Source organism: Primulina eburnea, chromosome 1 (genome assembly GCF_022965805.1).
Source record: "Primulina eburnea isolate SZY01 chromosome 1, ASM2296580v1, whole genome shotgun sequence".
Classification (NCBI taxonomy): domain Eukaryota; kingdom Viridiplantae; phylum Streptophyta; class Magnoliopsida; order Lamiales; family Gesneriaceae; genus Primulina; species Primulina eburnea.
In genome coordinates, this window is record NC_133101.1 from 14,941,450 (window position 1) to 14,968,308 (window position 26,859).

General features: G+C 34.5%; 2 protein-coding genes across 3 annotated transcripts; one reads left to right on the forward strand and one right to left on the reverse strand.

The window, feature by feature from the left end:
• Window positions 1-104: 104 nt before the first annotated feature.
• LOC140804771 (kinesin-like protein KIN-7O) lies at window positions 105-16,885 on the reverse strand (the record flags this gene model as incomplete). Its single annotated transcript, XM_073160899.1, has 23 exons — window positions 16,714-16,885; window positions 15,565-15,700; window positions 15,011-15,100; window positions 14,653-14,771; window positions 14,150-14,263; window positions 13,977-14,058; window positions 13,645-13,712; window positions 13,495-13,569; window positions 12,275-12,420; window positions 12,093-12,195; window positions 11,123-11,203; window positions 8,754-8,822; window positions 8,590-8,649; window positions 8,357-8,515; window positions 7,879-7,935; window positions 7,180-7,416; window positions 7,044-7,109; window positions 6,786-6,968; window positions 1,393-1,497; window positions 766-843; window positions 549-692; window positions 278-391; window positions 105-191 (listed from the first exon to the last, which is right to left on the reverse strand). Coding segments are annotated over exons 1-23 (2,406 nt in total), but the record flags the coding sequence as incomplete, so codon positions are not given.
• A 1,362-nt stretch (window positions 16,886-18,247) lies between these two features.
• On the forward strand, window positions 18,248-21,556 carry LOC140828144 (uncharacterized). 2 transcript variants are annotated; one of them, XM_073191139.1, is made up of 8 exons: window positions 18,248-18,370; window positions 18,877-19,151; window positions 19,258-19,350; window positions 19,955-20,099; window positions 20,196-20,306; window positions 20,386-20,468; window positions 20,551-20,608; window positions 21,230-21,556. In XM_073191139.1, the coding sequence occupies exons 2-8, from the start codon at window positions 18,888-18,890 to the stop codon at window positions 21,307-21,309; spliced, it is 834 nt and encodes a 277-aa protein (XP_073047240.1). In that variant the 5' UTR covers window positions 18,248-18,370; window positions 18,877-18,887; the 3' UTR covers window positions 21,310-21,556. The 2 variants fall into 2 exon arrangements, with proteins under 2 accessions (XP_073047240.1, XP_073047233.1); XM_073191132.1 differs by having other exon boundaries at window positions 18,279-18,370; window positions 18,859-19,151.
• Window positions 21,557-26,859: the final 5,303 nt, after the last annotated feature.

The window sequence follows — 26,859 nt, forward strand, 5'->3', positions numbered from 1 at the left end:
TAATGATAATCATAATAATAATAATAATAATAATGATAATAATAATAATAATAATAATAATAATAATAATAATAATAATAATAATAATAATAATAATAGCATACCATTAATGAATTTGCAGAATTTTGAATTTGTAAACTTAATTCTTGTATCTTACTCTGAAGTTCTGAACCTTGACAGCAGAGAACACGCTAAATTGCAAAAAGAGATGCTGAGAAACTTTAGCAGAGTGTAAAAAAACTAAAAGTAGCCTTGTATTTACTTGTAGAAGCACTACCTTCTCATTCTCAAGATCAATAATTTTGTTCCTCAAGCAAGAATGTATTTTCTCATGGCTATTAACTATAGATTTCATTTCAAGCAAGATCTGAGAAGCTGAGGGCTTAAGATCCTGCAACAACAAACAGATATTTGTGGATTAATAAAATCATGTGCAAAGATATTGTCATAACCCATGCTACTAAATGGCGAAGAATTTTTATTTCCTGGATATATTAAAATAGGATGGTCAAGAATGATAGAACAGATGTTGAATGCAGCTCACTCACAAGAATCAAGTTTGATACAACAGAAAAACAACGGCGAAAGTCATCCAGAACTAAAGAGATGGACTCAACAAAGTGCTCTGAATTTTGTAATTCCATTGTCTCTTGAGCTTCAGTTAATAGATTGACCAGCCAACCAGATTCTTCCTGAAAAAAGTGAATAACCAGTTAAAACACGAAGAAATTTTGTATTATGAGCTGAAACTCGTTCGCCAGGTACCCTGTTAGACTGAGATGAAGTCAGTGCCTGATGAACTAGAGTCTCTTCTTCTCGTGCAAGCAAAAGTTCCTCATAAAGCTGAACCAAAACATGATTTTAGAAATTCAACATAGAAGAAAGAACGAAAAACTTCAAAACGGAGACTTTCACCTCATGAAGAAAATTCTTGTCTATAAGAAATTTTTAAACAGTAACCTCGCAGTCAGATGTAATTTTTAATAATTTAATATCAGAGTATCGTACAATTTTATAATTACTTGATTTATTTTCTCATTCTTTTTACTAACAAATTACTTGTGAGTGAAGATGGGGCAACTCATATTTGGTCACAAGTTTCTGGAGGAGAGGGAGGTAGAGGAATAAAATGCAAAAGAAACACCATAGTCACATGATAACATGAGAAAACATCACAATTCTAAGAGCAGTTTATCTGAAAGCACAAAGACAAGACCACAAGTTTTCAAATAAAGATGGGAAAAAAAAGAAAAGAAAGTCGAATTGGTAAAACATGCAAATTAACTTTGAATAATAACATGGACTAAAATAAACTTAATTCAAGTCCCTTTTTCATTAAGCATATTTTTCATTCATAGCAAACTGTAGGTAAGACAAGTCAAAGCACAACACCTTTTTATAATTGTTCTGTGCGGATATAGTCTGCTCTGCTGCTAATTCGGCTGAGCAATCTAAATTTTGCTGACTTGAGGAATTCTCCATCTCTAACATTGCAATCTGTGCATGGTATTTAGACAATGACAAGAATGAATAATGCAAAGCAAAAATTCTGAAGGGAATTAGCAGTGACTTCAAACTTGTAATGACAAACACCAACATTGATATGGGCATCTTCTATAAATTTCCAAATTGAAAGCCATAGGTGTCATTCAAAACTTCTAATTGCAGCGAGAGCACTTAATGAGTGATCCAGAAAATGAGAGATTATGTAGCTAATTATAGCTTAAAACTCAGCAGCGGACACTGATTTTGATAGCAGTACGGAATGCCAAGCCAGGGACAAGTCTCTATCTTGCTGAAGACATCTGCATAGACCAGAAAGGGTGGTTTTTTTCTTTTCTCAAGGCAGAATCTTCTCCAAAATTACTTAAACTATGGCCAATTTTGGTTATCAAATAGCATGCAAGGTTGTCAAGATCAATTTGCATATGAAAACATTAAACTTCAAAAGTTGGTTTAATAAAAATTAGGTCAGCTAATTTTGATCTAAATATGTTTGTCCTCTCTCATCCTTTCTTTACCCTTTGTAAAACAGAATATATAATTTAAATTTATATATAAAATATAAAAAAGAAACACCAATTGATGATTGGCACACTCCCCACAAGTTAATTGTAATTTGAATTGTAAAACTCATCAAATAAACAAACTAAAATGGCCTAGCAGTGTTTAACGTGAGTCATATTCAATTTCTTTAAAAATTTAAGAAATTGCAGTGCAATCTAACATTGAATTGTGAATCTGGGAGCCTCTTAAGCACATCTTCCTAATGGTCTAGAGATATCCAAGTGTAACTCCTTTTGTTCCACCGCCTACTGTTGAAACTCCTTCGTGGGCTCACAAAATTAATTAATTGTACATGAACCCGCTATCTAATAAAGAATTCAATAAGATGATCCATAGTTATTAAAAGCTTGCGTCTGGCTGTCGCCTAGCCAGGCGCACCCATTGCCTGGGTTATTACTCGGCCGCAGCACTAGAAACAAGTGCGCTTAAAGCGTGCACCTCTGCCTAGGCGCGAGGCATCCGAGAGGAGCAGAAGTGTTCACTTTAAAGAAGTGCGCTGATATTGTGTAGGTAAATAAAAATTAACTCAAGTTCAACAAATTTTGAAGCCCAATTGGCAAAGCCCGTGACTATTTTATGATTTAAAAAAAAAAACCCTATTGTCACTCATTTATGCAAGACTTTTTAATCAGAAAGTTCATAAGTTCTCAATGCAAACTTTTACTATAATCTTCACCCTAAGATGATGATAATGATATAGTTGAGGATGAAGAGGAATTTGATGATTTAGATGATATTGTAATCCTCTATGCAAACTTTTACTCTAATTTTTTCTACACTCATGACTCACCATTGTTTTGGAATAGTTGAGGATGAAAAAAAAATTGACGATTTAGATATTTGAAGTTTTTTTCTTAATATACTATGAATTGATGATTTACTAATGAATTTTAGATGATGTTATGATTTACGCTACATTATCTATTGATAAATTTGTATTTATAATATTTGCTATCTTTGTGAAAAATATTTAATTTATGTAATATTATAGTATAAATCATTTTATACATAATAAAATTTATGCCAAATGCACTTTGATTCGATAAAGCGTACGCTTCGCCTTACGTCTCAAGTTTCAGAGTACCCTAGCGATTTAGTGCGCTTTGCAATCCTAAATAACTATGAGATGTCTAATTAATTATGGGTTTCCAAAGTATTAAAATAAATTGCACAAATAAGTCTTTTGTGATGGGTCAAAGATTGCATATGTTATATATATGGTTATCGTCCCCGAGGTACAACGGATAATGCAAACTATACAATACGCATATTCGAGACTCTCTCCTACTCACATCTCAGACAAAAATAAAGTGGTTGATTTTTTGTTGCCTCAAGAGATCCTTGTCTCTCACTCTAAATCAATAAATGGATTTAGGTATGTGATTACAATTATTTATTTTCTTTTAATTCAACATTAATTCCTGACTTGTTGTGATATATGGTTTTCAATCACAATGATTTATTAAATTCCTAACACCTCCAACATAAAAACTACTGAGTTAGTCTTCATAGCATTTGCATCTCGGCTTCTCAAGCTTAGAAACCTAAGGTAGACAATTTTGTTTTATGTAATAGACTGGTTTTTTGGTCATTTGATGTACTACGAGGCTTATTGTTATAACAATAAATTGTTAAAAAATGTCGATGTCGTGTCTCGGTCTCGAGACGTGACATTTTGGGTCATGCAAAGCAAGAACTCTGTCTGGAAAAAAGTGGTTTATAACCTTTACTGATGATCATTCCCGAATGACTTGGGTATTTCTTTTAAAAGATAAGCTGAAGCGGGAATTGTTTTCCAAAATTTTTATAAAATGATTTAGACACAGTTTCATGCTAGGATCAGAATTTTTCGGTGAAATAATGGCAAAGAATATTTCAATCAGATGCTAGGGAATTTTTTCACTAATCATAATTATACATCAAAGTTCTTGTCCTCGTACTCATCAACAAAATGGAGTAGCTTAAAGGAAAAATAAAAATCTCCTAAAAGTTGCTCGGGCCATTAGATTTCACGTTAAGTTCCTAAGTACCTATGGGGAAAAAACAATACAAACAGCTACTCACTTGATCAATCAGTTACACACAAAAAATTTGAACTCTCAAACTCCTATGACCATTTATCAAAAATGTTTCCCTGACACGCGACTGATAAGAAATATTACTCTCAACAAATTTGGAAGTCTAGCCTTTGTTCATAATCATGATCCGAAAATTTCGAAACTTCATGAGAAGGTCATTCGGTGCATTTTTGTTGGTTATCCTGCAAACCAACGAGGATACAAATGCTTTGATCCTATTTTAAAAAAAAAATATGTGTTTCTATGGATGTCACCTTTTTTGAAGGTCAGTCCTACTACACTTCTCATCTTCAGTGAGAGCATGAGCGTCTAAAGTAAGATGAATACTCAACCAATTCAGATTTCAAAATTGAATTTGGAAATAACAAAGCTTCCGATCAGCAATTAATTGAACACACTCTTGATCCAACTAACACGATAGAGACATGTAAGACATTTGATTTTGTTTACACAAGGAGAAGAGATGCAAAGAAAATGGGAGGCTCTGCCCCAATACCTAGCCATGAATCAATTCTGAGACCCAATCAGGAAACTCACGATGGCACCTCAACAAATCTTGACATCGGACTTCCAATTGCTCAAAGGAAAGGTGTTTGGTCGTGTACAAAACATCATCTCTCACATTTCGTATCATATAAAAATTTGCCATCTTCATATCACACATTTATCTCTCAGATGAACGTCATTAGTGTTCCTAACAAGTAACAATGTACAGGAGGCTCAAAAGATACCTGAGTGGAAGGCCGAAGGAAGCAATTCATGAGGAGACGAAAGCTCTGCCCAGTGGTAAGTCTGTTATAGGTTGTAAGTGGGTCTTCACTACCAAATAAAACTCAGATGGGTACCAAGAACGATACAAAGCTCGTTTCGTTGCCAAAGGATTCACCCAAACACATGGAGTGGACTACACTGAAACATTTTCTCATATGGCAACTTAACACAATTCGAGTCATTTTATCTGTTGCAGCTAATCTAGATTGGTCACTAAATCAACTGGATGTGAAGAATGATTTCCTAAATGGAAATTTAGATGAGGAAGTATATATGGAGCCTCCACCTAGTTTCCTTGATGTTTTTGGATAAAAAGTGTGCAAATTAAAAAAATCACTGTATGGGCTGAAACAGTCTCTCAGGGCATGGTTTGATAAATTCACAAAATTTGTCAAAAGCCAAGAATACCATCAATGACAATCTGATCATTCACTTTTTAGCAGAAAGTCCAACACGAGCAAGATATCTATACTGATTGTTTATGTTGATGATATAATATTAACAGGAGATGACATAGAAGAAATGGGAAGACTGAAGAAGAGCTTAGCAAAGGAATTTGAAATGAAAGATTTGGGGTAGCTATTTCGGATGTAGTTAGGGATTGGAAGTTCGTACTGTATTGACTAATTTGTTGTACTTCCTTTTATTCCGCGGATCACTCATCCGCTTACTATGTAAAAGATTTCAAAATTTAATATAATTTTAGTTTTCCATCAAAAAAAAGAAGGTTTGGGGTAACTGAAATATTTCTTGGAATGGAGATGGCAAAGTCCAAGAAAGGAATTATAATCTCGTGCAGAGGAAATATGCGATGGATCTTCTGAAGAAAAAAACAGGGATGAGTGGGTGCAAGCGATCATATACTCTTTTGGAAGCAAATGCTCAACTAGGAGACATCAAAGATGGCATTCCAGTTGATATTGGAAGATATCAAAGATTAGTTGGAAAGCTGATTTATCTAGCTCACACAGCCGACATTGCCTTCACGGTGGGTTTAATAAGCCAATTTATGCAATCATCTTATGCCGAACATCTTGAAGCAGTGTACTGAATTCTAATATATCTAAAAGAAACTCCTGGGAAAGGCATATTCTTCGAAATAAAATGAAATGAAAGAGATAGAAGTATATACTGACGCAGATTAGCCAGATCAATTACTGATCGAAGATCGACCACAAGGTATTGCACATTTGTACGGGGTGATTTGGTAACTTGGAGAGGTAAAAAACAGGATGTAATTGCTAGAAACAGTGCAGAGACTGAGTTTCGGTCTGTGGTTCAAGGAATATGTGAGGTATTATGGTTAAAAGGGTTATGGAGGAACTAAACAGGACAATGAACTTTCCCATAAAGCTATAACGTGATGACAAAGCGGCTAACCAAATATATTGTGGTTGACAAGCACTTCATAAAGGAGAAGATTAAAGAAAGCATTATTTGTACTCTTTTTGGTCCCAGTACATTGCAGATAACTTGTGTCCTAACCAAGGGGTTGTCAAGACAAGTATTTGAAGAACAAGTCACCAAGCTGGATATGATAGATATCTTCGTAGCAACTTGAGGGGGATTGCTGAGAAGTATATCTAAGAAAGATTTGTTCAAGATATGATTTTATTTTATTTGATAGAAATAAAATATCTCACAGATTTGCTGGGATATGATTACGAGGTTCTTTATCTATTTAAAGTGTATCGATTGTTAAGTTTATATATACAGAAAAATAGGATATTATAATTTTCTCTACAATCTATCGTGTTCTGTAACTTCTACACCATACATCGAAAAATTACCTAGAAGAAAGGACACAATCAAGCAACAGAGAGCTTAAGAAGATATTGCTTAATAAATACAAAAAAGACTGAAAAATACCTTCTCTTGGAGTCTCTTTATGACAAGAATAGCATCAGTGTCCCTCAAATTTCTATTTCCATCTTGAAGAGATGTTGTGTTGACTTCTAGTCCATTAATACTTTTGTCTTCCGCATCCAAAATAAGATCAGCCTCAGCAAGCTTCCTTGTTAAATAATCGATACGTGCATCACTAATCGTTTTCTGCATAGAGAAAAATTTAGCAAAAGAGATACAAATGCAACCATTCATAAAATAAAAACAAAAGTGAGGTCATACATGAGTTTCAAATTTCAGAAGTAAATTTTCATATTCTTGTCTAATTTCTGCCAAATCCTGGTTCTCCTGCAAGAGAAACGAAAAGTTCAATAGGATTTAAATAGTAAATAAAGGGGTCAAATTTTATGCAATTAACCATTGGTAGACTTCTATTTCTGGGTGCAGCCTTTCGCCTACTGGTGACATGTCGCAATGCATGTGGATCAGGTAGACAGTTTTCCGTTTCATCTTCTCCATAATTTTTTATTTGTTTGCAAACAGTGGCGGTACTTGTTTCAGTCACCAACTCTTGAAAAGGAAGAAGCGACCCCATTCTTCGATCTGGTACGGAGGATTTCACATCAGAAGGTCTCTCTTTGATGGGAGAGTATAACTAAACACCAAGGAAGAATGTTACAAACACATCGTGAAATTGTAGTCAGAAAATTAAGGAATATAAGTCCGGCACATACAGTATGGCACTTACGACAAAGAAACCTATCTGATAAAGGAAAACATGATAGCGTTTGAGTACTTAAGGCACAGTTGAAACTAGGTCATATTAAGTGCTATCCAGTTCTTATTTTAAAGCTGATGTAATCAGTAACTTGTAACGTCAGTTCCACTGATGTAGGGAACTAGGAAGATAAAATAAAAGCAGGTTCTATGAGGTAATTATTGTGATTACTTAATTCTTGAAGTAGTTTCTTATCCATACAGTAATAAACCTTTTCGCTGATGGTTCCTCGTTAAAAGCCGACAGAACAGAGAATTGTAGATAATTTTTTAACACATCGGCGGGTAAGCTAAGAACCTTAATATGTTACTTCAATACTACCATAAGCAAATCTGTTACCTCCTGTGATGTCTCCCTGGCAAGATTTCCGGGGCACCAGGTATCACGCCTTTTAACCTAAAAGCATTATAGACAAAAATTATATAGACAGAAGAATAAGAAAATAAAATCAAGGAAAAGTGTAAAATAAAATAGCAGTGAAAGAACAAACTGCTCAAGCACACTGATGATCCACTAGATCCATCACTTGACCACAGGATAGAAACAGCAGAAAGGTATTCCATTACAGCGTAATTTTTGTTTGAGCGTCTTTGTGCAAGATTTGGAAAAAAAACAGGGGGCAGGGGGGTTGGAGTTGCTATGAGGTCAGCACCACGTTTTTTCAATCGATTTTCTTATTTCTATCAATCTTTCACATAAGCTGGAACATCAAATTAAAAAGATTTGATACTTACTAATGACCATACAGCATCACTTAAACTCATCAAACAATCATACCAGAACTTGACTACAAAGATGATAAGAAAAGAATACAGACCTTATAAACATCACGAGTTTCATCCCTATTTGCACACAAGAACATTGAACTCAAGTTTTCAATTTTTTTTGCTTGCTCTTCCAATCTCTTCTCTCGTTCAGCATGAGCTTTCCTTTCCTCCTCCAGCTCTAAGGCCATTCTCTCTCTTTCCAACTCACTCTGTCAATGAGTAGCGAATTTCCAATACAACATAATAGTAACTTTAACAAACATATGAAGTATTCAGTACGAACCGTTAGCAATGTATTCCTCAGATTTAAAATTTCTTCTTCTAGATGTTCTGAATGTAAACCCTGGAAACCAAAAAAAATGAACATATTATCATGCTACCCTAATGCGCCAATACTCTTAGCTTAATCTTTTATTTCAAGATTATTGCTAGCAAATCTGTTCTAACCTGCAATTTGGCTCGAAGTTCTTCAATCTCCTTTTTCTGACGCTTGAGCAAAGCAGCATCAGTCAATATCTGCAATAAAAATTAGATTAGGCCAAATGCAAAGAAAAACAAGCAGACAAGAGAAAAATATAAATAACAACTAAAATAAAGTCGGGCTTTCAAAACTACCACATTCTTTAAGCAGACAAGGAAAAAATATAAATAACAACTACGTGAAGAATTGAACAAATTCATGATGAATTGTAAACTGATTGAAAGAATATTTATCATTTTTTTTTTTATCAGAAACTATGATTAAATATATTAGAGAAAGAGTTACATGTACAGTGGATGAGTGTTCCACAATACATAGGAATAATGCACATACAATAGAATCCTTATATCAATTTTGAAAAAAACTAACAATAGATAAAACTCCAATCCCTAACAAGATCCGAGACCGACATATGCTGAAAATGTGGTATAATGATTGTCCATGTCGCCACTCTAAATCTGATTGTCTCCCATAAGGCTTCCGAAGATTCTTCTCTATCCCTGAAGATTCTACTGTTTCGTTCCAGCCATATAGACCAATAGATGCAATGTACAACTATGAACCAGAATTTATGCAGTCCCTTTCCCTTTAGGAAGCCCGGCTCCATGATGAACATTTCTTTCGCTGTCATTGGGAAAATCCACTCGAACCCCAAGTGACTCATGACTTTGTTCCATATTCCATTCGTAAAAGAACAATGCACTAAAATATGATCTTGGGTTTCTTCAGCTTTCTTGCATAGAGTACACCACTGTGGTGATAATGTAAATCCAGGCCTTCGTCTCTGAACCGCATCGCAAGTCTGCAATTTTCCCAAAGCCACAATCCAAGAAAACACTTTTACCTTTGTATTTGCCAGATATTAGAATAGTATGGGAACTCATCAGTTGAGTTATTCGAAAAGAAAGAGCTGTAAAGGGATGACACAGAGAAAGCACCAGAAGGATCTCCTAACCAAACCCGAACGTCCGCTAGCCCCACGCTCAACCTAACTGAATCTAAGACACCTAAAAGATCACTAAACTCTCCCAACTCTACGTCGTTTAACCCTCTTCTGAACCTCACATCCCATTGAAAATTAGATACACCCTGAGAATCGAAAATAGAGTAGAAGTGTTTAATTGGTTTGTTAACCGACAAAGAAATGCGAAACAGATTAGGAAACAACTCTTTAAAGGACACCACTCCCACCCACCTATCCTCCCAGAAACGTAAGAAATCCCCCCCCTTAAGTACCGTGCCAATCAAGTGATGACAAATCGAGTAAGAACGAGAAATGAACTTCCATGGGCTTCTAAAAGTCGAATTCTTCACCAACTTTATATCTCTTCCATTTTCCTGAGTCCCGTAAATGCTCGCCAAGACTTTTTTCCACAAAGATTCCTGTTCCACCGCGCATCTCAACCACCATTTACCTAAAAGCGCCAAGTTTCTCATTCTTATGTTCCCCAAGCCAAGACCTCCTCTCTCTTTCGGCTTGCACACTTGCTCCCAACCGACAACATGGGAATGGGCCTCCCCATCGGGTCCATCCCACAAAAAGTCACGCATCAATTTTTCCATAAGTTCTGCCACCCTAGTAGGTACCTTGAAGAGGGACATGAAGTAAGTCGGCATGGCACTGAGGACCGATTTAATTAATGTCAACCTACCACCTCTTTATAGGAATGACTTTTTCCAACTCGACAATTTTTTTGACATTCTTGAAAGAATATTTATCATCATTTTTCCAGCTACTGTACAAAGCCTTTGATACATTTCGGAAGAGAGGAAAATATGCCAACTGACTAAAGTCGCAGTGTATTTGTGAAAGCGTGTTAACAACACTCAACAAACCAAAATAATGTTGGGTTTTCAAAACTACCACATTCGTTAGCACAAGCATACATCGATTAGAACATGTAGCAAGATTGCAGGATGCCAAAAATAAGGCTCTTCTGATTTCTGAAACTAGTAGAGTCACAAGTGCAAGTATAGCCACAAGCAGAATGATAAATACAATAGTGCCTCGGTTCATAAAATGCAAGTGCATGTGATGCAGTTGTGGGAAATAAGAGCACCAGACTGTGGACACTAACAAATTCAATCTGGAGTGCTGTAGAGCCATTTAGACAAATAGCTTAAGCATAAAAAACAACGAACATTACAGTTAATGAAGACTTCAAAATTGTCACGTGTAGCCAGTTCTGAGGGTTTCCTCCTATCATTATTGTTTTATGGTATAAAAGTAACTATCATTTCTCTCCTGAATTAGAAAGGCAAACAGTTTCAAAGCATGGAATATGAATCACTACCCCAATAACCCCATTGAAACAATATGTGACGTGAACATCACCTCATTTACATGAGCACAGTTCGTCACACGCAATGCTCTGCTTGCAAATTGAAGACTGCTTTTTGTCTCGTCGGCATGTATCTGACATCAAACGAGTTCACATGAACACTTAAAGGGAACTAATTTCTATCAGTAAGTAAACGAGAAAGAAATAGCGACCCTGTATGCTTTCAAAATTACAAATAGGCAACCAATCAAACATCATCCATAATAAAAGAGATTAATTTCAGAAAGAAGATGCATGAAAATAAAAATAGTCCATTAAGCAATGTAAATTTAAAGATAATGGTAGCAGAAATATTGTTTCGAAACGATGAAACTGACATTATTTTTATATGAGAGAACATGAATAGCAAGAGAAGATAAAAACAATGGGTGGTGCTTTTGGACGCTGAAAAAGGCTCGTCGTCGGCTAAGAAAGAGCATCTGGTCATAAAAGTGACTGGTTTGAAAACTTGGGTTTGCTTATGTAAACTTGCAATTCCACGTAAAACAATTTTGGCATTTTACTCGATCATTTTAGAAAAATCTTATCATTAATTTATTGGTGTTGTGCATTCCGATGAAAAGAGCAAGAAGAAATCACATAAACAACCAATTTCACCAAAGTTACTAGAAATCATTTATCTTGCTCAGAAAACACAACCTTGTAACTTTCAACGCTCAAAGCACGTCAATTTGCCATGTAATTTTAGTCTAGAAACAATGTTTATGTAACCCTATATTCTAAGATAAGTGAGAGAAAGGAAACCTCCTCTAGCACCTACTAATTTCTTATATAGAACAGGAAAAAAATAAACTTGACCAACTTCTTGTAAAATGCTCCCAAATTCACAAGTGACTACAGTACCTAAGATGCTAACATCCTTTTACATCAATGATCAATGTACAAATCAGTATTAGCAACACCATCTATTTTACCAGAATGCAGCTAAATAAGACTAGGTTTATTGAGTTAAAAAAAATTCACCTGTGCAAGTGTAATGTTGCATATGATAGCAGTGTTTGCATTCCCACCTAATGCAGGTTGCAGAATACGTGTGAGTTTGCTGTCTCGATAAGGGACATGCCCTCTGCAATATTTGGGTGATGTATTACAAACATAAATTGTCAAAAATTGTCAAACACATTATCAAATTTAATAATTCTTACCCTTGGCTCTCAGCACCTTCACTCAATTTTTTTATGACAGTCCCCAAGGTCATCAGGCTTTTGTTGATGTGGGAACCTTCCTTCAATCGAACGCCTTCGGCTCCAGTCTTTGCAGCACGTTCTGAACCAGCAAGATCCACTAAATTCTGCAAGATCGTAAAAACTACAAGCTTACAGAACAACAAATTATATATTAAAAGCAAGTAAAAGGGAATCAAAGAAATACAACTATCTAACCAACTGATTCAATAGTCTCTACCTATTAAAGCCCAACAAATCGTATACCTAACTTAAAAGCTCACACAATGTGCCTTGAAACAAGCCAAGGCTCATACCCGAAATGAACTGAATTTCTTAATTGTAAAGCCCCAACTTTCTCACCCTGGTCGCTAAATGCTATTTTAAAACATGCCTTGAATGTATGGATAATAAATCCAAGATGACATGCTTGGTAATGTTAATTCATTTATACTACTACCAAGTAATTTTTATTATCATTTAATGTTTTGTAAAAAAAATAATCGAGATGAAATTTTCTTCACTATGCAGATTCTGTCATTATTCCTCAGAACACCTCACTTAATCAGGTGCGTGTTTAACTTTGCACCTTGCGCCTAAGCAAAATGAAACCCGAGAATATTATTGTGCTTTTAATAACCATGCAATAAAACTAAACCAAAAATTCCAATCTGAGTTTTCTCCAAAAAAAAACAAAGCACTGTCCCTAGAGAAACCATCTCCTGAAAAATATGACAGATTGAAGTACCCTCTCTAGTCGTGGCATAATTACAAGAATTTACCCTCATTAATGATTAATAATATCCCACTTTTCATCTTGAAAAGTAAACTATATAGGCAGCTAGTCTAGTAGATGAACTCTTCAAGCATTGAAAAACCCTCCAGCAATAGTGCTATGAGATAAAAAAAAACAAAAAACAAATACAAAAAATTGTAAGAGCTTTCAATCAAATCATCGTGTAGTCAAAGACATTGAAAGAGAAGGTCGTTTGGAGCCAATGGTTCAATTAAATAGTACCAGTACCCTTACATCAAGGAACAATCACACATTTATATTAGAAGGAACTTCGGTTTTCAAAATGAAAGATTTTGTAAGAAAAAGTTGAAGAAACTGATTTCATACTAACCAATAAGTTCGACGTAAGAGTACAAGTTTAAAAAAATATAGATGACAAAACAAAGAGAGGATTTTGACCACATACCAAGACAGAGACCCGAACTGCATCACAAGATATATCCGCTTCCGCATCATCACTTATCTCCCTGCTCTCTATGATCTATGTTTTCACAAACATTTAATTACATAAATTGATAGAACCACAAATATGGTGAGGAAAATAGAGCATGCATACCATGCGAAATATTGTGTGGGACCTGCTACTGTATACATTCATATTAGTCTCTCCAATATGACGATGAGCTGTAAATTCATATCCAAAACCAAAAGAGTCAATTGTTAGCATGTGTGACTTTAACTATGAATCACTAAAACATGGTGAGGTTGGATTGCTTCTAACTTTCCATTTTCTTCTCATGTTTGAAATAGACGAGGGATTAAGCTTGCTATAGTGATATACAAGCTAATAAATTCTTGAATTTTCATAAACTCTTCGAAATCGAAACCATATAAATTACAAAACAGAGGCAAAATTTAGATGCATGAAAAAAATAAGAGGAAACTTACATTCTCCAAACTCCATAAGTTCGAGGACATGTTCGGCAGATGCTACAATTTCTTCTCTTAGCCCAGCAACAAAGATTCCTCGCTTCATTTTTTACATGAAATTGGAGATGTTCATTACACAAATATTTTGATACTCGGAATAGTCATGTTGGTAGAATCCCAAAAATTTGTACCTCGATACTTTCATGAATTTGTAACTTTCGATGCTCGGGAGCTAGCAAATCATTTATCTCCTCGTTGTAAATTTCCATGTATGACATCCGTAAAAGAAACTCACGATCCATGTCCTTGAAAAAGAAACAATTATACTACATCGCATCCAACTATAAGGACCAGTATCAGCGTACAAACCAACCATTGTAGAAATTCCAGCACAGGATGTTGTTTACTCAATATGAGGTCATATACAATTGCTGAGTAGCTTGTGAGAGTTGGCTAAGCTGACAGTTTTTTATCACTGTTGTGATTAACCTTTTGCGTTCCATGCTTTCAACTTATGTAAAACATCAAAAATTCATAGGCAGTCAACTAATCACATAAAATAAACTGAATCACACCATCCAACCATCTTTTATGCTTTTGTGTTATTTTTCTACTATTGCTAGCTGATGATAAGCTTTCATTTTGTAAAGAACTTCAAAACATCACAGAATTAGCAATTAGAAGAAACAAGTACCTGTTGTATGATGTGAAAAAGTTCATGTACAGACAGAGGTATAACTCCAGGTTCAGAACTTGATCCTCGCATTGTATGAGTTTTCCCACTACTTGTTTGTCCATATGCAAAAACCGTTCCTTAAAAAAGACAAGAAGTGTCTAAAATTCATGAGATTAAATTGTTTTAAATAAACCATGTACCAGTTAGCATTTATTTTTTTTAGATAAATTCCATTTAGCATATCGAAGTTGAATCATATGCACATTTGACTAGTCAAAAAATTTGAATTACAAAGAGGAAAATGTTTGATTTTTCAATTTTATACCAAAGTACTTCCATTTCAAAGAAGCCAGACAATGAATTGCGAAAAAAATACCATTAAAACCCTTGACAGCAGCCGCTACTATATCTTTGGTTTGTGCCTTGTACACATCTTCAGTCTTACTCTCCTCCCCAAATATTCGATCTACAAAAAATGCCAGAAAAGAAATTGAAAACTCAAGCAGTTATATGCCATAGAATAAAATTCAATTGCATGTGGCATAGGTAAAATTCATTTTTCCAACTTTTCAGTTGGAATACACTTTTTCCAAAAATTAAAATTCGTAGGAGATGGCCCAAAAAATCATTTTGTATTTCAGCACCACACTCATGTAGGAAACTAAGAAATACATCCAAATTTTATATCTATCGTATAGATGTATGATGATCGGATATTGGCAATGGAGACATCCATAACCACCTAACACCTACTTAATAGAGTATATACCTCAACCTTCTGATACATTCCTACCAACTACTTTTTACCAAACACTTGAGCCAACATAAGGTGTTTGGGAAAAGGCTTTATACTTCCATATTTTTTATGTATCACTTTCATAAAATATAATTTCTTAATAGAAAAACACAAAGAAAGAAGAAAATATGTACCGAATTCAAATTTAGATTGTTGACTGGGGATGAAAATGGAATTCTCAGAAATGCGCCATGGACTGGTCTTGATGTCCTCTGGTGATAAGGGCCTTGCTCTTACTGAAACATGGATTCGATCCATTTTTCTCATTACCTGTATGTTAGATTATGGTGTGAGATTGTGTGAGATAAGCAGTAGGGTAATGGTAATTGAGAATGAACAAATAAATATAAAAGCATTAAACAACATTTGTTAATGTAAAAAATTCCAGATCCTCAGTATGAATGAAGTAGCATTGTCAAAAAAAAAAAAAAGAACGAAAAAACATTAAAACAGATTATTAAATACAAAATAATAAATCCACAGCAAACCTTTTTTTTGCTTCAAGAACAGGATATTAATAAAAAATTTGTTTACATGAACAAAGTAGCATCAAACTATGAACAAATAATATAAAGCATGCAAGGATAACAAGGAAACAAAACAAATTCAGAGAAACCACTTTGAAGTAATTATACGGTGACCGAGAAACGAAGTTAAAAGAGCAAACAAGACACATGAAGATGAAAACTATTCACCCCTGACAAAATGAAAATATCACAACTACTATGGGGTATATGATAGCATATTTGTCAAGGAACGGATCAAGGGTAGGCACTCTCAACATTCGGTTCGATCAGTGTATTCAGAACCTGAGTACAGATAAATCAATAGACGTTGAAAATAAACATGGCCACAATTATAGAACTTCGTTACACTACCAGACGCCACATAACCCAGATAAACACCCTCAGCTGGAGGCCAAGGATACAAACCACAGCTTTTGAAAAACCAGATCTGGGCAACTAGCAAAAGCACCATGAAGATTGCCCACCGTTCAATGTTTTGTTTTGGGGCATATTGTGCCGGTCTTGGGTCTCAAACAGCTATTAGATAAACTAATTCGGGAAATTTTAAGCATATTTCAACACAATGGCATAACTCATTTCAAGTTTACAGTTAAATTTTCAGTTTATAATCGAATCAGAAAAGTCTAGTAATCCTTTGGAATTCAATTGTGCTTCGTATGCTGTCCTGATCCACTAATTCAGCCAGAAATTCCAAGAAGCAGCGGCTAACATAATTTCTAAAGAATCAAAATCATACAATAGCTATGGTTTCTTTACCTTGTCTAATCCCGGGCAGAGCTCCGTTTGCATAGCACGATTTTGCTTCACATTCTCCCCGACTTTTACTACTTTGAGTTCTTCCAAGGGCAGAAGTGTTTGCGAGTCTTTTTTGTCTCTCTCTGTTTGAGCGGGAAACTAAATATTTTTCCCCTTCCCTTTCTCGCTCTTGAGCTGCTTTAAGCTTTGAAGGTTATATATATATATATATATATATATATATATATATATATATATATATATATATATATATATGTAATGTCGGATTAAATGATAAATTTATTTATTTTTTATTTTGTATATTTGGTTATTGAGATCTCATATCTCATTTACGAGTCCATCTAAATCGAGACCACACCGGATCATGGGCAAGGGTCCATTCCTAATCAATGTAGAAGGCTCATGACAGACTCATGTATTCTCCTATAAATTGAGTGTCCAACTCTTCATATTCACTACATTATTTTTCAGGAGCACCCTTAGCTCTGACTTGAGCGTCGGATGGGCAACGTCGGGACACCCTCTCGGCCTCCTTCTAACGGTTTTCTTCGTGATTTCAGACTTAGGGCAAATTCAAAACATGCGTCTGGATTAGTGTCACTTGCTGGAATTAGATCTTAAATTTTCATTGAGTATCAAAATATATTCTTATAATTGTCATGAATATTGAATAATTCTTTATTCAATAATAATTTATTTTTCTACTTATAAAATTAAGATGTTAATTGAATATTTAATTTTGAAATAATTTATTTCGTAAAATTTAAATTTGAATTCTTATTTGTTATGTTTGATTATTTTATTTTAATAATTTATTTTGTGTTAATTAAAAGTAGTTAATTATAAAAGAGTTTATGTAGTTTATATAACACAAATATATAATTGAAATGATATAGAAAAATAAATGATAAAATTAATTTTAATTTTTCAGTTTTTTAATAATGTGAATAATGTGTTTTAAATATTGATTTACGTAAAAGATAATTAAGGTTATTTTAATAAATTTTCAAATTTTCAAATTTTTTTCCAAACAAGAAATAAATTTTAAATTTGAAACCAAATACAAGATAAAATCCTAAATTCACGGATTTTCAAATCCAATTCTATTTCTAAATCCAAAATTTTAAATATCCAAACACACTATAAACACGAGGACTGGATATTAAAAAAATTAAATATTGTTTAATGTGTTTTTTAAAATTTAATATCATGTATAAAATATATTAAAAAAGTAATACAATTTATTTTGGAAAAAAAAAATTCTTAAAAAATTTTAACGTATCAAGATACACAATAAATCTAACATATAATAGTGTAGAACTTTTAAACTCAATGCACAAAAGAATACATAAAAAAACATGGAATACATTATTCAATCAAATAATTTTAGCTACTCAATTTTTACTCCAACGATTTCTTGTTTAATTTATTTATTATTTAATTTTTGCATAATTTTTTTATTTTTTCAGGATATTAATGATATTTTTTTATTTCCTTTTCAAAAATAAAAAGCCAAGGAGTATAGAGCCCAAAGGCCAAACCCTTTTGCAAAAAGATTAGGTTGGCCCATTTCGACACACCCGAGGCCTTGCTCCTTTCAAAATCTCCACCCGCAATCATTCGCCCTACCACGAAAACTGGCAGAGATTTTGGAAAGGTGAGATCTTTCTGTTCCATCTTGTTCTTTAATGCACGTTGATTTTGTCCTGTTTTGTTTCGGATTTTTATTGGCATCTGGAAATAATTTGAGTCCATAATCGAATAGAGGAATCGGAGCAGAATACACTACGTATTTGAATTCTTGAAGTGTTTTACACTGAAATGAAAATTTGGGGTTGTTGCTGTTGCTCAGTTTAAACCCATTACCGAATTCATGGTGTTAGCAGCGTACAATATGTCATTAGAGTTAAACTAACAGTTAGCAAGTTACATTGATAGTTAGCAGCGGTTGGAATTCGTTTTGTACTCGCACATATATAATCGACTCTATGTCTTGATGTGTTACTATGTTAAATTTCAAGAGTTGTGATATTTTTTCTGGTTAGTCGAAGTATAGCCCTGATGTTGACCTTTTGTAGTCTGATTTTAATTTCAACTTCAATTGTGTAATAGCTTCGTCTCGAGAAAATGTTTAAATTTCCACAGATTATTTTATCAAATTAGGCTCCACGAAAATGGTGCGAACTTATAAAGTGAAAGGGCAGAAGAGAAAGACGAAGAAAGAGAAGTACGATCCAGGAGAAGAACCCGGGCCGTTGGATGAAGATGAATCCCTGCAGCTGCCAAAGAAGCAGAAAACGGAAGCCGTGGAACCCAATAGTGAAAATTTGATTGATGAAATGCCTGGAATTCCAATTGTCCCTGTTGAATCAGAGAATAAGCCTGGGGTAATTTTTATCCTCGAGAAGGCATCACTGGAAATTGCCAAAGTTGGTAAGGTAAGTTCTGGAAGAAAAGATGAACATTTTTGAAACTGCGGTAATGTTGTCAGAGATTTACTGTTATTTTTGTTAATGCATGTCGCACTTGGCTTTTGATTTGTAGAACTATCAGCTTTTGAGTTCGGATGAGCATGCTAATTATTTGTTGAAGAATAAGCGGAACCCGGCAGAGTATCGACCTGATATTGCATTTCAGGTCTGTGATGATATTTGATGAGAACTTTTACTGTCTTCATTATGTGGAAATTGTGTCTTTACTAACTGTGCATTTGTTCCGTATGTTGGATCAAGAATGATGTATGAAAAACTTGTGTATGACATATATGAAAGTCTATCAGACTATATTCCTGTGTTTTGTACGTCGCTAGAGCATAGGGTGTTAACATCATTATATGTGGCTTAGTTGTTGAAAACTGTCATTTCTATGGATCATGTGAGGTGATATTTCAGCACTATGAATCTGTCATCTTGTAAACTAGTAAAAGGGAGTGATACATCAACTGATTACAAGTTCCAGCCATGAACAGCTTTGCATTACACCCACACCCTCAGTCATGTATGTTGATGTGTGCTTTGTTATAATTATAGCTAAGGTGACGCATTGTGAAAATTGTCGTTCATCCAATCATGCACGTCACATAGGATTAAGAGTGACTGGTGATTTTTATCTTCTTGCATCCTCAGTGCCTTTATGATGCTTTCATAATGAGTATGGTTTTACTCGTATTGGACGTAAGTGCTTTCATTTGTGGACAATGTCCTGGTACTGATATGCAGCTTCAACATGTTTGGAACTTTAGGCAATCCAAACAATTCTGGACAGTCGTGTGAACAAAGTAGGACGTTTGAAAGCTTTATATGTGAAGACACAAGAAGGTATTCTTTTTCAAATCAAACCTCATGCTCGTATGCCGAGGACATATAAGCGATTCTCTGGTCTCATGGGTGAGTTGGCTGAATGTGACAAGAACTTTACAGTGCGATTTGTACACTCGCTTTCTATTGTGATTTTTAATTTTATTCTTAACTACGATATTGCAGTGCAACTTCTACAAAAGCTGCATATTACTGCAGCTGGCAAGGGGGAAAAACTTTTGCGTGTCATCAAGAACCCCGTCACCCAGTACTTACCGATAAAATCTCGTAAAATTGGTAACTTATACTTCACTATTTATTCTTGTTTATTGTTTTTTAGTGGCCATGAAAAATGACTAGCGATTTTCTTGAGCAGGCTTCTCACACAGTTCAGAAAAACTGGTTAACATTCATGATTATGTTGGTACTGTCAACCGTGAGCTGGACCTTGTTTTTGTGGTATGCTCGAGAATTGCTCACAATGTGCTGAATATTTTTACTGGGACGAATTGCTTGCTTAGTTGAAATGGTTTATGTACAGGTTGGGGCAATGGCCCACGGGAAAATTGAAAAAGATTATGTAGAGGATTATATTTCAAGTAAGTCAAGTTTAAGTTCCTCTGTACTATGATATTATTGAGCATAAACCTCCATTTATTTGCAATTCGGAAGCTTCTTATTTTATTTTAAGTGTATACTATTCAAGCTGTCCCTGTTAGTTGTTCTTGGATGTTAATGGGCCAGAGGTCAAGTCGTTACCGATAGAGGAGATATTACTTTGAGAGACATCCAAAAAATCTTGTATTTGTTTCCCTTTTGAGCATCTTTGATGGTGATGTTTTAGATAATGCATATCACTGGCTAGCCGAATCTTAAGTATTTGGAACACCCAAATTCCTGCAATGTAGAAGCTATTGGCACAAGTTTAAACGACTCGTGTGATTCAGAAGCCATCTAAGGTGTATTTGGATGATAGGATTTCAAATCCGAGCTTTGAAATCATCCCGACTTGTTTGGATGCTTTTGAAATCCCCCCTTTTGTATTTTTAACTTGTCTATTAATCCATGTAATGAGTTTCGAATTCCTGTATAGTAGATTCATTTGAAATATTTCCCACAAATCCTTTGATCCAAATGTAACTCTAGACTTATTAGGTATCATTTTATGTTTTTTGTTTCTCTACTTCTATGTTTTCTTACAAGGCGATGGCTTCTCGCAGTTTCTTCCTTTCCGTTGAGCGCTGCATACTGCATATCTATGATCACCACCTCGCTGGAGCAAAAATGGGAGATACTGTAATGGTTTTGACTATTCTGTCCTGTCCAAGCACACTTCTCTCATGAAGATCTATGCTTATGTAGTTGTAAGCAGTTTTTGTTTGGTGATTTGTTATCCCAAGAACGCGAAATTAGTTCAGTCGTCGCGAAATTAGTTCAGTCGTCAACTATTTTAATGGAATCCCCATTGGATTGTTCCTTAATGCCATACTAATCAAACTGTAAGATCTCTCATTTAGTCTAATATTCTATGGAGGGAGATTGTGACATCGGTCCCGCACACATGTTAATTGATGAATATTCTACGGGCATGCAAGCAAGAACCTATTGTTAATTTTGGACAAATATTTTTTAACGTTTTTATAAAAATGGTTTTTATAAGATTTTTATAGAATTTTTAAAAAATTGTTTTAAAAATAAATGTGTTTGGATAACTATTTTATAAAAAGGAGTTGGAATAATGTATGGACAACTATTTTAAAAACTGTTGAAAATGTTTTTTACAAAAAAATATAAAAATTTTAAAAACTGTTTTAAAAATAAATATGTGTGAATAATTATTTTATAAAAACGTTTTTAAAGTTGAAAAAGTGTTTGAACAACTATTTTTAAAACAATTATTTTATAATTAAAAATAATTATCAAGTTTTTTTGTGGATAACTATTATATAAAAAAATTAAATTTTCGTGTTACCCATTTTTTAAATTATAAAAACATAAAAAAAAAAACACTTTTCAGTTTTTTTTTTAGAAGTATACTTGTATTTTTCAAAAACATTTTACAAAAATATTATTCAAACACATTTAAAAAAAAAATTTGCTTATAAATAAAAAAATATCTCAAGTGTTTGTCCAAACAGAGTTGATATATGTAACATCTTTGGCAACCATTATGAGAACTTAATAAGTCATAACAAGCTCGCAAATTAAATTTCACATGTGTGATTCCTATGAACCAACTACAATAATTTAAGAGTGAGTCTCATGTAAGACCGTCTCATGGATCATAATATGTGAGACGGGTCAACCATACCCATATTCACAATAGAAAGTAATACTCTTAGCATAAAAAGTAATAATTTTTCATGGATGACCCAAATAAGAGATCCGTCTCACAAATATGACCCGTGAGACCGTCTCACACAATGAAAACGAAGATAAAACCGATGTTAATTGAGGAAAAAATAAACTTGAAACTTCATGGAAGATCGTTTTCTTAAATCTCATAATATTCTTGTTGAACAATAATAAATATATGAATTAAAAGGAAATGGAAAAGGACATGAGATAAGGGAAGGGTGGTTTCTGGTTTGGAAGGACTAAACAACAAACACTCTAAAATGTTTTTAATTTTTTATAAGTGAAAAATATATTTAAAGTATGTGTTTTGACAAGATTTTTGTGAAAATTTTATGATTTTTTTTTAAATCGTTCTTCAAGTATAATTTTAAAGAATAATTTAGATGTATTTTTTTATGTTTTTAAAATAAAAAATGTGGGTTAAACGAGTGATAAATCACAAACAAGAAAAAAAAGGGAAAAATAGAAAATTACAATTACACAGTTTTATAGAATCGTTGACCAAACATCTTCTTATTTATTTTTAACTATAAAAATTATTTTTATAGAATATTTGTTTAAACACATATTCATATTTAAAACAACTTTTAAAACTTTTGTGTAAAACACATTTTTTATAAAAATATTTTTTAAATATTTATTCAGGTGGAACTTAATTTTATTTTTTATTTTTATTGTAGGAATTTGGTCGAGGGAAAGAAAAGAAATAAAAAGCATTGAACACAATTTAATCCAAAGACACCTGAACAATAATCATAGATATCGCAATAAAACGTGACCATAAGGGAAATATGTGTCTACTTGATTTCAAACTCACGAAAAAATAATATATTTGTTATTTATCACAGAATTTTTTTTAAAAAAAAACTATGATCAAGAAAAAAGGGCAGTCATCTAGTAATTTGTCACAACAAGACTATGAGTAATTAACATGAGAGGGTTAAAAGTCGATTTTTTGGTTTAGAAAATCTAGAAATTTTGATTTTTAAAATAACAAAACTACTTATTATATTTCTAATATATTTACTTAAGTATTAAGTTATTAACTCAAGATGGAAGTTGAAACTCGAATTTAACCAAAACTGAAAATACGGCGAGTTGCATTTATATCTTACGGCTCAGGTGAAGAAAATGACTACTCGCCACAATGAATTAACAAAAAACTCAATTTGTGGCAAGTCGTAATTTACGTCAGTTGAGCTAAATCAGATATTATCTAGACAAATGATGGTTGTAAGACCAAACTAATTGCAATGAAATAACAATAAGTCGGGCATGAGTAATTACGCTATTTTGGTCAGTTTGATCGGCTCGGTTATCCATATGGAACTATTTATTATGCGTTATGAAGCTAATATTATTATCTACAAATCTATTTACAAGTCAAGTCTGAATCGAAGTTTAGATAATGATAAATAACGATGAAACTACTAGTTTTGCACTGATTTCAGCAGACCTCATCAGTTTGGTTCAGACTAGTTGACGAGTCCAACTGAATGATCAGTCTAGCTGACGAGTCTAACAGACAGTGAACATCAAAATCAGTCAAGCTCGGGAAAAGCTTCCAGCAAGACGGAAATGACCTTTTTTGTAGTAGCCCGAATTCCAAATTGGGTAATTAACGGAGTAATGGTGATTAAGAAGGTTTAAGGTGTAATTTTGGCTATGGTCATGATCGGACGGACCGAAGAGGGTTCGGAAGCACCGAAGAGTTCGGACGATCCGAAGTGTAGTTCGGTGAATCCGATTATAGGTGTCAAGTGTTGATCGACACGTCATTTTCCATGCATGTTCGGACGGTCCGAAGTGTATGATCGGAGGATCCGATCATGAGCTGTCAAGAGCCAATGGACACGTAGCGTTCGGACGTTCCGAAGTGTTGTTCGGAGGATCCGAACATGGCCTATAAATAGTGCTCGGATTTCTCATTTGTGACTTGCCAATTCATGATTTTGCCTCATAGTTGAGAGGATTTGGAAGGTTTCTAGGGTTAGTTTGTGGTCGAGCGATAGCCAAGAGCTGCCAGGAGTAGTAGCGTAGCGGCGCCTGAGTTTCAAGGCAATCGACATCAAAGGGCTGTCGACGGACGAAGGTAAACCCTAAACCTTTGGTAGTACTAGGGAGTACTGGTTTTGCTAGTCGAGCATGGTAGTATTGATTGAGTATGCTTTTGATGCGTAGGCTTGGGTTAGACTTGATTAGCGGTGTTGCGTAAGGCTAGGCTTGCTGTGATAGAGGTACGAAAGTACTATCCGAGATATCCTGGTTGAGTATACATTCTTATATGTGTTGCATGAGTATTTGCTGCATTGTTATATGTCATATGATGCATGCTATTATGTCACGAGTTATGATGCATATTGCATATCATGTTGAGCCGTATCTCCTTCGAGATAGCCTTTACTGTTGAGCTGTATCTCTTTCGAGATAAGCTATATCTTGGGGCCGCTCAGCCCTGTCTTGTGGACGCATGGACACCGAGAGTACACAGTGGCCGACGGGTCGGGAGGGCTTCGGTGGTCCGGGACATTTTAGGTCCACGTCTGTCTTGTAGTGGATGCAGTGACCCAGAGGTTGGACCGCGCGGCACTATCCACTTGGCGCCTCTAGACTGAGCATTTTGAGATCCTTTGTGATTCCTGTTTCTTGACTACCCTGGTATCATATCATAGCATGTGCATTTCTTATAGGTTTGTATACTCATACTTTTGTACTGGGCGTTCTTATCGCTCACGTCCTCGGTTTTGTTTATTCTTGGACACCCCATTCCCACGGGGCAGGCCTCAGGTTGGATGGCTCAGGAGGAGCAGGAGGAGGGCGTTGAGTAGCTGGTTGGTTTAGTTTTCAGTGTTTTCCATTTGATTCGATATGGTTGTACTGGATATTTCATTTTGAGTTAGTCTAGACTTCGATTTCGATTGGGTTGTATAACTATTGTTGTTGGCCATATTTCCGCTGTTTTCTCTGATTATAATTGATTAGGTTAATTGCATGCTTAGTTTTTGATTAGTAGGTGATTCTGGAACGGGTCACTACATTTTTAATGTCAGAAACTATCTAGAATCTTTCCAAACAGTCATATTCTTGTGTCTAACGTATATATAATTATTGGAGCTTGGAAATACAACATCTTGAAGATCAAATATAAGACGTAGAAAGAGATTCAACATATGGATAGCTTACGTAAAGAAATTAGCTAGAATGAGGGCAAGCTCAAGTCTGATTATACATTTGATATATACATACATTGTAAAAATCATCACACACAATCACTCGTACATATACATAGGAGTTGAGCTTTAAAGTTTAGATGAGTGAGTCTTCACACAAAAAACATTAAAAATCATGTTTGTAGTTTTTGTATAAGAGATGTTAAGCATTATGCAAATTGTCAGGTTGTGGATTACAATCGAGAGTGTGTTAGGAGTTTCGACTATGCAAGTCTAAAGTTGAATTTTTTTTCCAAGGATTTATATACAAGTCTTCTAATGAATCATTCCTTTGGAGAAGAAGGGATAACATATGTGTTGTTAATCTTCGAACATCCATAAACAAATTCATATATTTTTATTTGTCGTATTTATTTATTAATACTTTTTTAAGATGTATCATTGAATTATTTTATGTGTATTTCAAATATCAAAATATCGCATACCAATTTTTTGATAAAATGCTTCAACAAACAACGTTCTTACACATTCCGATTACGTATATTTTAAGTTCTTTACTAAAATATTTAATCAGTTTATGTGAAAGTTAATTTTGAGTGTCTTCCCCTCGATTTCAAAATCAAGCTCGATTTAATTTTTCGGTGTACAAAATTTCAAGAACTGAGTTATTGTAGCTCAACGATTATTCTCCAATCGATTATAGCAAGTGGTATCAGAGCCGATTTTTCCTGAAAGAGTATTTGAAATTGCTTTTGATCTTTAAAATTCGAAATTTCATATTTTTTAACATATATATGTCAAATTTAATTTTCCAGCAGCTTGTATTATTAAGGGGAAAAATTTCGTAACACCTTGCTCGAGTGTCGAAATGACAAACTATTTTTTGCGTTGCAAACTATACTTACACCCCGTTTGGTTTGAGGGATTAGGAGGGATAGACTAATTTATCCGGCCCAATCAAGTGTTTGGTTCAATTTTAAATAAACCTATCTTATCCCTCCTAGGTATGATTAGGTTATATTAGGTAGGTTAAAATAATACCTCCTCACCCCCTAGGATTATTTATCCCACTCTTAATACCTCCTATTTTTCCGATTTTACCCTTCTTCTAAATTCAAACTCACCACCATTTCCCGCCACCGACCACCGCCTCCACGACCGCCGCCGGCCAACCACAGACGGACCGCCGACCGCGGTGAGCACCGGCCGACCAGCGACGAGCGACGGTTTGTCAAAACACCGTCGCTATTAACGACGGTTTGTGTAGAAAGGTTTGTCAAAACACCGTCGCTATTAGCGACGGTTTGTTTATAAAACGTCGC

What these genes read in the sequence shown, in the direction of transcription:
- LOC140828144 (XM_073191139.1), top strand. Translation starts at nt 18,888, where the DNA reads ATGGTGCGAACTTATAAAGTGAAAGGGCAGAAGAGAAAGACGAAGAAA. An exon ending in GACCTGATATTGCATTTCAG is followed by an intron (nt 19,351 to 19,954) that starts GTCTGTGATGAT and finishes TTGGAACTTTAG; the next exon opens with GCAATCCAAACAATTCTGGA. An exon ending in TGTAGAGGATTATATTTCAA is followed by an intron (nt 20,609 to 21,229) that starts GTAAGTCAAGTT and finishes GGCTTCTCGCAG; the next exon opens with TTTCTTCCTTTCCGTTGAGC.